The 13,155-nt window shown below is 52.0% G+C and overlaps 2 protein-coding genes across 4 annotated transcripts in view; one reads left to right on the top strand and one right to left on the bottom strand.

Annotated features, from left to right (window-relative positions):
• LOC311618009 (phospholipase A2, membrane associated-like) overlaps nt 1-12,525 on the bottom strand; it is a gene marked incomplete at its 5' end in the record, with an annotated part of 38,366 nt that extends 25,841 nt beyond the window's left edge. For 2 of the 3 annotated variants that reach the window (XM_084875170.1, XM_084875168.1), the window contains one exon: nt 12,263-12,525. Coding sequence is in view for 1 of the 3 variants with exons in the window: in XM_084875168.1 (XP_084731294.1) it covers nt 12,263-12,392 (130 nt within the window). The remainder of the gene's footprint in view (nt 1-12,262) is intronic. The other variant, XM_084875172.1, reaches the window with a different exon arrangement.
• PLA2G5 (phospholipase A2 group V) lies at nt 1,761-12,268 on the top strand. The gene is made up of 5 exons (XM_084875187.1): nt 1,761-2,077; nt 6,689-6,738; nt 8,237-8,381; nt 11,295-11,401; nt 12,075-12,268. The coding sequence occupies exons 2-5, from the start codon at nt 6,699-6,701 to the stop codon at nt 12,197-12,199; spliced, it is 417 nt and encodes a 138-aa protein (XP_084731313.1). The 5' UTR covers nt 1,761-2,077; nt 6,689-6,698; the 3' UTR covers nt 12,200-12,268.
• Nucleotides 12,526-13,155: the final 630 nt, after the last annotated feature.

Here is a 13,155-nt window from a genome sequence, read left to right as displayed (position 1 = left end):
AGACGCTTAATGCAGGAACTGCCCCCTGGTGGTCAGTGCGCTCCCACAGTGGGAGAGCTGCTCAGCCAGAGCCGGGCTCACAGCTAGTGAGCGCAGAGGCAGTGGCAGGAGCCTCTCACCTCCTCGGCAGCCTCTCCTGCCTTCGCAGCAGCGCTTAGGATGTCCGCCTGCCCTTTGGGGATCGGGCCTAAGCCGTCAGTCAGACATCCCCTGAGGGCTCCCGGACTGTGAGAGGGCTGGGCTGAGGGACCTTCCCCCACAAGTGCATGAATTTTGTGCAGGGAGCCTCTAGTAACTTATATAATTTATTATATTAATTACAGTAAACTTATTAAAATTCAAATATCTGCCTGATATTCAAATACTCACCTAATATTTAAATTTGATAATAATGCAGATTATATTTGACGTGCCAGCTGGGGCAGTGGGGTGAGTATGGAAGCTAGAGCCGAGAGGTCATGCATTCACTCAGCAAACCTCACTGAGCACTGGGGGGAGGCGGGGGGGCCGGGAACCCAATAGAGCAGTGTTTCCCAACCTTCTCTCATGATGAGAATCACCTGGTGGAGTTGTTAAAACCAGATTCCTGAATCCCAACTAAGAAGTGCTAAACTAGAATTTTAGGGAACATATAGGTAAAATTGTATACTTAACTAGTGCTCTAACGCAGATGTTATATACAGAGCACTAAGTTAGGTATGCAATTTTACCTATATGTTCTCAAAAATTCTAGTTTAGCACTTCTTAGTTGGGATTCAGGAATCTGTGTTTTAACAACTCCACCAGGTGATTCTCATCATGAGAGAAGGTTGGGAAACACTGTAATAGAGAAATGCGAAAAGGGAATAGAGAAGGCTGGTCAACCTTAATTGCTCTGAATGGTCAGAGCTAATCGCTCATTGTTTAGTGGAGACATTGGTAGTTAAAGCAACCTCCACCAGTTAATCATGTAAATTCTTGCTGATTGTCTATTATTGGAATTTCCTGCCTGAAGGATAGGGGTGTATCTCATAACCTTGATCAAAGGGATAGCAGAGCCGGAGCAGTGGCAGTTCTTCCCCTAGAGGTGGACTCCTGCCTGCCCCCCCCATTTTCCCAAATTAATTCTTTTCTAGTCTCTCTTCATTTTGCGTGCGGCCTTCTCCAGAACTTGAACCCTGAACAGGAACCCTGAACCACGCGGGACGTGGAGGGGGCTCCCACAGAGCACCTGCTCTGTGCCAGATGCGGAGGGTGCAGAAATGAAGCAGACACAGGACCTGCTCCAAGGAGCTCTGTGTTAGTGGACACTCACAAACACAACAGTAATACTATTTAGATATAACCGTTCCGTTTCACCGAGCACCGGCTAGGTGCCAGGCACGGCGCTGAGCCCCTCAGCCTGCCTCATCTCATGGAGTTACCAACATCACCAAAGGAAGCAGGTTTATCATTGTCCTGCCTTACAGAGGATTAAGCTGAGGCCTGAGGAGGTCGGGTGGCACAGGCAGTCAGAGGGGACACCCAGCTTTGAACCCACTTCTGTCTGACTTGAAGCTCAGGCTCCTGGACCCAACACTGTGCTCTCTCCCCATGCCTACGTTCCATCACTTGTTCACCCGGTGTTATTGTTGAGTCAGAGCGAGTGCCAGACGCTGCTCAGCCAACAAAAGCTCCTGGAATCTGCGGGGAAATCAGACCCAAATCCCTGACCTCAGATGAGCTCACCCCAGGAGAGATGAAGGGAGTGGGGGCGGGGGGCGGGCAGACTTCCTTGAAAACACCAGCCTTTGGGGGCCCACAGAGACGGGAGCTGAGTGGCAGGGACACTGATGACAGGGCGGCCCCTCAGAAGCCAGAGGGAGAGTTTGGAGAGGAGGAGACGGTCAGCGGGATGGCGTGCCTGAGAGCCTGAGGCGGTGAAGTCCAGGCTTGGGCAACACCAGGCTTTGGGGGACCCCTGAGAGCCAGCTGGGGGACACAGCTGGAGCCAGGCAGCTGAGGGTTCGGAAGGGAGAAGGCGATGAGCAAGTGGAGGCTTCTCGGCCCAGAAACTGGGCGTTTGGAGGAAACAGAAACTGGAGAGAGGTCAGCGGAGGTAAGGGCTGTTTTCCCTTTTCTGGCTGCCTCCCGTCTGGGCAGGGTGGCCGCTCCTGTGTGCCTGCAGGCCGAGCGGGGACGGCGGAAAAGAGAAACAAACACACAGAAGGAGGAGTTCCCCCAGTGCGGCTGCTCAGGGACACGCTGTGTATTTATTTACGTGAGGGATGCCTCTCCCCATGTCCCCAGCCAGAGAGGCAGCTCTTGTTCACGGCGGTCCCCAGCAGAGCCTGGCACGGGCAGACTCCCCGTGGGCACTCTCTGTGTTAAACTGAATTCACAGGGTTCCTGACTGGTGTGTGTGGGGGGTGTCCCCAGGAAGAAACGGGGTCATGCGGGCCCAAAGGAGGGGCTTTGGGGACAGGAGGGCGGGCACACCCACGTCTTCTCAGTGTGTGCATGTGGGGGTCAGGATGGGGAGCACGGATCAAAAGAAGTGGGGGATGGGGGGTGATGACAGCTACCCATGTCCTTGTGAGAACACTGCTCTGCATTTGTGCACGTTTTGGCCACTTCTCTGTCACAAATGCATTAAATCATGTAATCCCAATCACTCTCAGGGAAGAGAAATTCAATCCGCCCTGAGGTGAGGTAGCTGAGGGGGAAGCTGGGACTTGAACCCAGGACTTGGAGCTTCAAGGTGACCCCAAGAGAGCCTGTGGTGTGAATCCCTGAGCGGCTCACCTCCCCACCCGGCCTTCCTTCTCTGAGGGCATTCCTCTCCCTGAGCCTGCCAGGCGCTCATCATTGTCACAGGTCCCGGGACAGACAGACAGGTGTGGGACTTGCCCGGGTCGCACAGCTGCTGAGCGGGGGCACTCCAGCTTGCATGTCTCTCACTGCAAGGTGGTGGTTTCTCCTTCTCAGAGGGAAGAAATGTGGCGATTCGGTAGAGAGTTGGGTGCAAAAGAGAGGTGCCAGCCATGCCTGGCAAACATTTCACTGTGACTGCAGAGCGGGGCTTTCTCAGGCTCCCGAACAGGACAGAGAGCTGGGGTTGGCAGGTGGGGGGCAGAGTCGGAGGGGGTGCCCCCAGCTGCCTGGCTGTCCCTGGGATGAGGCCCAGAGAGCCTGAATGAAACTTGAGCAGGAGCGTGGGCAGGAGGCCTCGACAGAGACCTGGCGTGGCCCGGGGGAGGGGGGCGGCAGGCCCAGAGGGGGATTCCAGATCCCCGGGCCCTGATGGCGAAGGGACCTGGACCGTGGGTGGCCCCAGCTAGACGGAACTCAATGTCCCTCCTGCAAGCCGCCCAGGCCCCTGACGAGCTTCCGGAAAGAGCTGCTTCTGAAGCTGGGGAGGAAAGGTCCCCAGGGTCTTGGGGGAGATGAAGGCTTCCTCCCAGAGCTGGCAGGGGGCAGGCAGGCGGGCAGGCCCTTAAAACCGGGCAGGCCCAACCCCGGCCTCTCCTCCAGGCCTGGCCCGAGGACAGAGAGAAGTCTCACCGGTGAGGAGGTGAGGAGTCTCCTTCTGGGGTGCCTTCCCTGCGGGTGGAGGGGGCGGGCACGGAGAGGGGCTGGGAGAGGGACTGGCCCTCCACTGCTTCCCGCTCCAAGGGCAAGGAGGTCTCAGGTCCTCCTCCCCCCTCCCCCCCTCCCGACAGTGGGGCGGGGGCTGCCGTCCTTTCCTGGGGAAGACACACGGATGGGGGCCTGGGAGCTCGGAGTGGGGTGGGGGGAGGGGGCTGCTGCACGTGGACTGGAGGGCCCGGCTGGGCAGTGGCCGGCCCCGCCCCGCCCCCACGCTGCCATGTTGTCAGGCTGCCCGTCTCCACGCTCTTCACCTCTCATCACCGCAGCCGCCGCTGCACTCCAGCATTCTTCCTGGCTCACTCCTTCCCTGCTGTGGTCACTCCGTAAAAATAGCCACCCACATCCTCCTCCTGCGGCTGCATTGAGGTCCATCTTCCCCGCCCTCCCCACCCCCGGCGGCTGGTCAGTGCCTCTGCCACCTTCTCAGTGCAGCTTGGCCTGGTTCAGGCCCCTTTGCCCGGGGCCTCGTGCTCACACCGGCAGCCGGGTCAAAGGAGTTCTAAAATGTGCTGGGAGGCACTGCATTTAGATCAGGACACGCACCACTTCAAAGATGGCTTGTCACTCAGTTACCAAGAGAAGGGGACACGCCACAGCATGCAGGGCCACTGGGGAGGCACCGGGTCGACCACGAGGCAAGATGAGCGAAAGCATGGTCCAGAGTCGTCATTGTGTTGTTGTTGTTGTTGTTTTTTATTTATTTATTTATTTATTTATTTATTTATTTATTTATTTATAAGAAAGGGCAATTTAGGATGACTATAATAATAAAAGCATAATATGCTAATTAGACTGGATGTCCTTCCTGATGAAGCCGAGGCTGCAAGGGAAGCCCGGGTCCTGGGTGCCAGAGGGAAGCCAGCACCGGCAGCGGGGGAAGGAAGGCCGCCTCTTGCAGGAATTTCGTGCACCGGGCCTCTGGTCTTGAATAATTTTAAGGGACTCCCAGCAGTCCCTCCGGCCTCAGGTGACTCCGGGCAGAGGAAATAGCGGCTGGGAGCAAGAGTGTTAAATAAAGGGGGTTGGGCAAGGAGGTTTAGGATTGGTTGGCTTACATATGAGTGAATGGTGGGCAGCCTCCTGACTCTCTCTAGGAATTAGCTGGTCCTGGGGGGGCTGTCTCTTCCCAGCCCAGCAAGGCCCCCAGATGTCAAAGCATCGTGAGGTGGAGGAAGGGAACAAGTGGCTCCCTCCCAGGGGCTGCTCGGGGGCAGCGGGGCCGAGTAGAGGAGTTGCATCCCATTCCTGAGCTGAATCCTTGGGCAACTCACTTCCCCTCCCTGAGCCTGGGTTTCCTTGTCTGTAAAAACCGACAACTGGCACTCTCCCCTTCAACAAATGGCTGTTGGAGGGACAGACACCGTGCCGGCAGGTCTAACATTGTCACCTGCCAGGGCCATTGGCGGATTGAGACAGCGGACAGGGCTTGGCACATTGTAGGTGCCCAGGACATGGCAGTTGCCCCCTTCCTCCAGTCACAGCTCCAGGAAGCAGCGGAGAAAGATTGCCGTGGAAGGATAGGGTCTAGGGCCATGGCCTTGGCTATGTAGAGCCCTCAAGGCAGAGGCAATGGGTGGACAGAACTGTCAGGAACGTTCTTGGAATTCAGAGGAGCTGCTGGACAAAGGATGGCAGGGAGCGGGCATCCCAGTAGCCAGGAGCCCTGGGAGTTGGAGGTGGCATTTTGGAGCCAGGCCTTGGGAGGGGACAGGGCTTGGGGCACAGCACTGGCCGGAAAGACCACTGAACTCAGGACTCAGGGACAGCAGGGCACTGAAGGGGAAATCATGGCAGACTACTGGCCAGCTGGGGAGCTGGGAATGAACAAGGGTTTGGGATCCAGAGAAGGAGGGAAAGCAGGCAGCCGTCAGTCAAGGGTCTTCTGAGGCGCCCAGTTAGAATCAGACATGGGCGTAAGACACATGGAATTTCCTCTGCCTTCTGGGTGTGAGCTCTTTGGACTCCAGGCCAGGGACTCCTGTGTCTGGGGGGAGAGAAGCTGGGGCCTCTGGGCTCCATGGCTCAAAGGAGAGCCCCTCCCTCTGGGGAGGGGGGCTGTGCAGTACATTGAGGGGCACACTCGTGTACCCCCGTGCTTCCGGAGTGGCCCTGCATGCTGTGGCGTGTTCCTCTTCATCTTAGCATGTGCTTCTCCATTGGCAAAAGGCCGACAATGATACCTACCCTTCGGAGCGCTCCTGAGCGCCCAGGGTCAACTTATGGTAGGCCCCGTGCCTGGGCCCAACACATTGTTCCAATGTTAAATTCTTTTGATATTGAAGAAAAATAAATGAAGAATAAGAATAATGAATCCAGCATGGATTGTGTTTATTTTTATAGCAACTTGACTGTAAAATAAATTTTTAAAAAGCACTTTTTTTTTTCCTTTTTGAGGAAGGGAACTATGGAGACAAAAATGCTTGGGACACACAAAAGCCCCAAGGAGGCCTGAGAGCCACGTCCCATAGGGGTGCTCTTGCTTCATTCCCGAGGCCCTGCTTCAGGCTGGGCGCTGTCCGCAGGGCTGGGAGAGGGGTGAGCCCTCCCAGCTTCTGTCCTCAGATCACCAGCGCAGAGCCGTCTTTGAACAGATCCTCAAGCCCCCAGATAAAAGGACGACAGGACTTCACGCCATCCGTGTCCCGTGCCCACGGGCCCTGCACCAGTCTCCTTGCTGGGGGATGCTTTCCTCCTGCCAGACCCTGACATCCTTCACCAGGGCCCTGTCCGGGTGTGCCAATTCCTGCCCCTAACTTGTGCCATCTAATCTCCATCCATTTAAGAATCCCACCTCTTCCTCTGGTTACTGTTAGCCATTTTCTGCAGAAGGGGCAATTGAGCCGGGGGCATCTGTGGTGGACAGTTCTCTCTCGTCTCTGTTGGGGACAATATGCCCCTCTGCCCCCAGGGACCCCTTAGATCAACTCCTTGAGGTGTTTGCCTCATCTTTTCTCACTAGGGCTGCCTGTTTATTGACCGGCGGGAGAGGGTAGGGCTTGGTGGGAAGCCAGGGGCAGGGTTTGAATGGGCTGTGGGGACATCTCCCGATAAGCATGTCACGGGATGTTTTCTTTTCTAGAACTTCAGAGATGAAGGGGATCCTCACGCTGGCTTGGCTCGTGGCTTGCAGTAAGTGCTGGCCCCCTGACCTTTGAACTGGTGACCTTCTACCCTCCAGGAACAACGGGGTAGTGGCAAGGAGACTAGTCTTTGAGGCTGTAGAGATTTAGCTTTGTGTCTGGGCTCTGCATGGACTGTTTAGATGTCAGCAGAAGTCTTTGCCTCTCCCAGACTCTGTTTTCTCAGTCATGACAGCAGGTCTGGGGCAGGATCTAGCCGGTAATGAGTAAGGGCTGTGCTCTAGGGACACCACGTGGTTTGTAAATGCAGGAGGCAGATTTTTAATTTTTTTAAATTTTTTTGGTTTGTTTGATGCAAAACAAAACAAAATAAAATGGGGGATAAAGCACAGCAAAAGAAGAAACAAGCACCACCCACCCCAGGCCTCAGGCCTGTCCAGGTTTTGTGTGCAGCCCACCTGCTGCCACCTCCCAGTGTGCTGTGTGACCACTGCACAGCATGGGGGTCAGTCTCTGTCCTGAGGTTCTCCTGCAGCCCCTGACAGGCTGCCCTGCTCTTTGATGTCTCTGAATCCCTGGAGACTGCAGGAGGAGTGTGAGGCCTCGAGCCTCTGGCTCACTGTGTACCCCTGCACAGCCACCGTTTCCCTGTAGGCCTCAGTTTCCTAATCTTCACAATGAGGGAGCTGGCTTCAGTGAGCTCCAAGGGTTCCACCCTGCTTAAAGATTCTTATGTTCTAAACTAGAGGCCCAGTGCATGAAATTTGTGCACTGGGGGGGGGGGTCTCTCAGCCTGGATTGTGAGAGGGCACAGGCCAGGCCAAGGGACCCCACTGGTATACTATTGGGGCCAAGGAGGGATGCAGGGGGTTGGCCATCTAGAGAGGGACTGTGAGAGGGCTCCAAGGTGTGTCCAGCTTGTCTCGTTCAATCCTGATCAGCTGGACCCCAGCAGCAAGCTGACCTACTGTTTGGACTTTCTGCCCCCTGGTAGTCAGTGCACATCATAGCAAGCAGTTGAGTGGCCTTAGCATATCATTAGTATATTACATTTGGATTGGTTAAATGGCTGACTGGCCGACCGGACACTTAGCATATTAAGCTTTTATTATATAGGATGGTGTTAGTGGGAGGAGAAAGGTGTGTATTGTTAGGCGATAAAGGAAGAGCCCATTAGCCAGCTTCATACAGACAACCGTATTATAATACTTATACCTCTTATTTCTTGGCCACTTAGTATATGTCTGCCATTGTGTTCAAAATTTATATCCTTTACCTTAGTTTAACCCTCATGACAACTCCAAGAGGCAGGCATTCATTTTAGGAAAAAGGAACGCGAAGTCCGAGAGGTACGTGGCCTCTGCAACATCTACTGTGAGTCAGCAGCAGGAAGTCCAGCCATGTAACCACTTCTCTATGCTGCTTGTCCTCGCCTCCTTGTCCCTCTCCCACTGATGGGGAGGAGGAAAAAGAGACACCTGGGCCCCTCTCAGCCCCGGGGTGGGAGGAAGGCAGGAGCATGCTGGGAAAACTGGGCTGTCTTTCAGGTGTGCCCGCTGTGTCAGGCGGCTTGCTAGAACTGAAGTCCATGATTGAGAAGGTGACGGGGAAGAACGCCCTGACGAACTATGGCTTCTATGGCTGCTACTGTGGCTGGGGCGGTCGAGGGACCCCCAAGGATATTACTGACTGGTGAGCTGATGATCATGACTGCGCTTCATGCTCCAGGCTCTGCACCCCCATTACCTCCTCTCATTCCATGTCCTTTCTGGAATCAAAGCACCGTTTCATAGATAAGAAAACTGAGTGTCAGAGAGGTGAACTGACTTGCCCATGCTAATGTCTAGTAACTCTCCAAATCTCAGTGACCTAATGTATCAGATGGTCTATTGCTACGTAACAACCATCCTAAAATGTAGTGGCTTAAAGCAACGATGACCCTTGATTTGTTAAGAATCTGCCATTTGGGCAGGGCTTGGTGGGGTGGCTTGTCTCTGTGCCACCCAGCTTCAGCTTGGGCACCTTGACTGAGGCTGGATGAGTCATTATCCAGATGGTGCACTCCGATAGCTGGCACATGGTCGCTGGCTGCTGGCTGGCAGCTCAGTTGGGGCTGGGGTTGGGGGCCCTCGGTTCCTCTCACCCAGGCCTGTCCCAGATTGTTTGGACGTCCTCACAGCACGGTGATGCTTGGGTTCTAAGAGTGAGTGATCCAAGACACAAGAGTATAGCATTTTTATGACTAAGCCTCAGGAATTTCATGCTGGTCCTTCTTTTTGGCTGAGGCAATCATAATAGCTTTAAGAGGGAGGGCACCCAGTTTCCACATCTTGATTGGGAAGTGTAGAAGTTCCAGAACAGGGGGGGATGAGAGAGATTGCTCTTTGGAAAATGCCACCTGCAGGGTTAACAATTCTAAGACTACTAGACATGTATGAGGGAGTGAGGCAATTCAGGGAATGGATGGCAGATGGTTGGAGCCGAGATCCTCACAGGAAGCTAGAATGACCTATGTGGTGGTGGATTACAGTTGGAGACTTCAATATGAGCTCCAGTTTAGCTTAATACAGATGTAGATGGTTACATATAGAAATATGTACACATGTGTATATACATGGGGTTAATATAGATACACAAATATATATATATATATAAAATCAGCTGAGAGGACCTATAAGAAACAACCTCTTAGTAGCAATAAGCAACTCCTAGTGTCCAGATCTGGTTTCTATTATTATTCTCCCAGGAACCAAGGCTCCTTAGAGAAATGGCTGATGCTAAGGACTAGTGCAGGAAATATATAGGATGATCTGTATATATTTTTTATTTTTATTAATATATTTTTATTGATTTTTTTTTTTTTTTTTTTTTTTTTTACAGAGAGGAAGGGAAAGGGATGAGAGTTAGAAACATCGATCAGCTGCCTCCTGCACACCCCCTACTAGGGATGTGCCTGCAACCAAGGTACATGCCCCAGACTAGAATTGAACCTGGGACCCTTCAGTCCACAGGCTGACACTCTATCCACTGAGTCAAACAGGTTTCGGCATCCTGGAGCTTTTTATACTATAAATCAGGAAGTAAAGAAATGCTCAAATAAAACAAACCCCACCCCAAACAAATGCCAAAGAGCACAGAACCAACCCAAAGAGCTCCCAATGGCCAAGGATGGGACCATTTGAGCAAAAAAAGAAACATATAATATGAGACAAATGTCAGAAAAATCCCAAAAGTAGGGCATTCTGCAAAATACTTGACCAGTACTCCTCAAAACTGTCAAGGTCATCGAAAACAAGGAAAGAGTGAGAAACTCCCCATGGTCAAGAGGAGTCTAAAGAGACTTGACAACTCAATGTCATGTGGGGTCCCAGAGGGGATCCTGGAACATAGAAAGGACCTTACATAAAAACTAAGGAGATCTGAAAAAGCCATGAACATTTTACAATTAATGAATCAATAATTATATATTACTAGAGGCTCAGTGCACAAAATTCATGCACTGGTAGGGTCCCTAGTAGCTGACAGCTGCTGGCCACGGACGCCCTCCCTTCCCTTGGCTCGCTCTGACCCCTGATTGAACTCTAAGACAACTCATGGTGGAGGGGACAATTTGTATACTATGCCTTTATTATATAAGCTTATTTAGTAATTAGTTAATATTGTTTTGTTTCTTCTAACATATGTATCATATTTAAAAAATTAAATTAATTTTTAAAATTTAATTGTTTAAGGTATTACAAATAGTAGTACATATGTCTCTTTCTTTTTTTCCCCCCACTGACCTCCCCCTGGCCTCCCTTCCTCAGCCCACATCCCCCCCCCACCCCCCCCCGCCTTGCCCTCGTCACCCTGTCCCCAGTGTCTTGCATCTGTTGTTTATGCTTATATGCATGCATACAAGTCCTTCCGGTTGATCTCTTAGCCCCCTCAACACTCCCCTACCTTCCCGCTGTAGTTTGACAGTCTGTTCGATGCTTCTTTGCCTCTGTCTATTTTTGTCCAACACACATGTATCATATTAATATAAGATGTTACTAATAGAAGAAACTGAATGTGGGGTAAATGGGAATACTATGTATAATGTTCTCAACGTTTCTGTAAGTAAAAAAATTAATGCAACCTGTTACACCTAGCATAGTGGACGTTTATTTTTTGATCTTATAACAGTTCAATCAAACATGTTGATTTTGGGACCCAGGTCCCTTCCATCTTATGGCTCTGCTATTCCTGATGGTCTCAGAGTCCTAGGCTGGATCACCTTCATTCAGCTGAGGTGGAGGAAGAGAATGGAGGATAACATGTGAGGTTTTTATGGGTAGGTCTGAAAGCAGTGTACGTCACTTCTGCTCACATTCCTCTGGCTGGAACCTAGTCATGTGACTACTTGCATCTGCAAGTAGTCACATGACTAGGTTGGGAAATGTAGTTTCACCATGAGCTTAGGAGAAAAAAACAGGTCAGTGAGCTGTTAGCCAATGGCAGGCGCCCTAGAGGAAGGGCATATTCTTATTAAGTTCTATCTCTGCCAGACCACACCCACCAATGTGGCCACTGCTTAAATGGTATGCCCCTTCCACTCAGGATGGAAGTGTGTTGCATTGACAGGTGCTGTTGGATACATGACCGCTGTTATGGGCTGCTGGAGGAGAAAGGCTGTTACATCCGGACACAGTCCTACCAATACAGTGTCTCACGGGGCCTGGTCACCTGTGGTAAGGCTGGGGCTTCCCATTCAGGCCACTGGAAGAGCTTGGGTCTCTGCTGGCTCTGAGTTCAGCTGCCCCTAGAGGTCAGCCAGGCTATATCTTGGGGGGCAGAGGGAGGGGAGAGAGCTGGGGGTAAGAGGAACAATAATATTGCAGCTTTATCTGATGCCCTAGATTGAGTATTCAATAGGTGCCAAACGTTTGCCTCCTTCCTTTTTTACTAGCTCCCTGAAAATACCCTGTGAGTAGGTTCAGTCTCCCCATTTTACAGATGAGGAAAGGGAAACACAAAGGCTTGCCAGTACACACAGCTAGAGTTGGGATTCAAGTTCAGGTCCATCCGAGTTCAAAGTTAAGTCTGAATGTGGTGTCTCTGTGAAAAGTGGGGTTCCTCCAGGGCAGGAGCTGTCTCCGCCATCAGACTGAGGGAACGTGTGTCCTTGCTGAGACTGGAGCTTCCGGGCAGGAGTTGTGTCCCGAGGCTGAAGCCTCACCCCGGACAGCTGGGCCTTTCCCATCAGAGGACGTATTCCCCTGGTATAGACTGCGTGCTCCCTCAGAGCAGGAAGCAGACAGAGCATCTGCTCAGTCTAGAAGCAAGTCCTGACTGAAGCAAGCCTGGGAGTTCGTGTCCGTACAGGGAATGGTCCTCATTCTGTCTTTGGCGTCCTGTTTGCAGAAACGGGGGCCCCCTGCCAGATGAAGCTCTGCTCCTGTGACCGGAAGCTCGTCTACTGCCTGAAGAGAAACCTAAAGAGCTACAACCCTAGTTACCAATACTATCCCAACATCTTCTGCACCTAGCGGCCCTCCGTGAGCGCCTCCAGACCAGGACTTTGCCCCCTTCCCCTGCCACACAGGACTCACCGGTTCTGCTGGGCTCCTGAGAGGGCTGCCAGGTCTTGCTCCTGGTTCTTTCCTGATGGTCCACTGGGCTTGGAGGAGCCCCAGAGCCGTTCCTCACCCTCCAGAGAATCCCCAGAGAGTGACTGGTCATAGGACTTGACAAGGTCAAGGTCCCTGGCTCACTCCAAACGCCAGGCTGGTCGTCCTGGCCTCTGAAGATAGTGCCCCATCTCCAGGAAGAAGACTTTCCTGGGATGCACTTCCTCTCCAGTTCCTGCCACCCTCTAGAGCAGTGTTTTTCAACCTTTTTTGGGCAAAGGCACACTTGTTTGATGAAAAAAATCATGAGGCACACCACCATTAGAAAATGTTAAAAAATTTAACTCTGTGCCTATATTGACTATATATAAAGTAATTCTCTTGAATAGGAATCAAATAAACACAAAGAAAGTATTTTATAATTACTTTATTATGAAATATTAAGTAAACAAAATAGTGAAAAATTATAAAATTCTTGTCTTGTCTGCACCTACGGCACACTAGGCAACATCTCGCGGCACACTAGTGTGCCGCGGAACAGCGGTTGAAAAATGCTGCTCTAGAGAACCTTACTCAACGAGAAGCTAAATTGACTCCATAAACCTGCCACGTGTTCATTAAATAGCATTTCTCCTGACGACTAATAAAAGCCACGCAGGCATGTCCCTCTGCTGCGGGAGGGCCTCTGCCTCTCTCCCTGCCTCTGGGCCACTACACGCAGAGTTCGCCGCATTCTCTCAGAGACAGAAGGTGCGGATCAGGAACTAGTAGAAGGTTTTCTGAGATGAGTGTCAAGCAGTCTTTGGGGCTCACCTTCTCAAATCTTGGGGGAAGCCAAGCATTGGGTCTCATTTTTCCCTGGGAACCCTGGAGCC

The sequence above is a fragment of the Pipistrellus hanaki genome (assembly GCF_964339955.1).
Source record: "Pipistrellus hanaki genome assembly, chromosome: 2".
Taxonomy (NCBI): domain Eukaryota; kingdom Metazoa; phylum Chordata; class Mammalia; order Chiroptera; family Vespertilionidae; genus Pipistrellus; species Pipistrellus hanaki.
This window is presented reverse-complemented; position numbering and strand designations above follow the sequence as displayed.

What these genes read in the sequence shown, in the direction of transcription:
- PLA2G5 (XM_084875187.1), top strand. Translation starts at nt 6,699, where the DNA reads ATGAAGGGGATCCTCACGCTGGCTTGGCTCGTGGCTTGCA. An exon ending in GGCTTGGCTCGTGGCTTGCA is followed by an intron (nt 6,739 to 8,236) that starts GTAAGTGCTGGC and finishes GCTGTCTTTCAG; the next exon opens with GTGTGCCCGCTGTGTCAGGC. An exon ending in ACGGGGCCTGGTCACCTGTG is followed by an intron (nt 11,402 to 12,074) that starts GTAAGGCTGGGG and finishes TCCTGTTTGCAG; the next exon opens with AAACGGGGGCCCCCTGCCAG.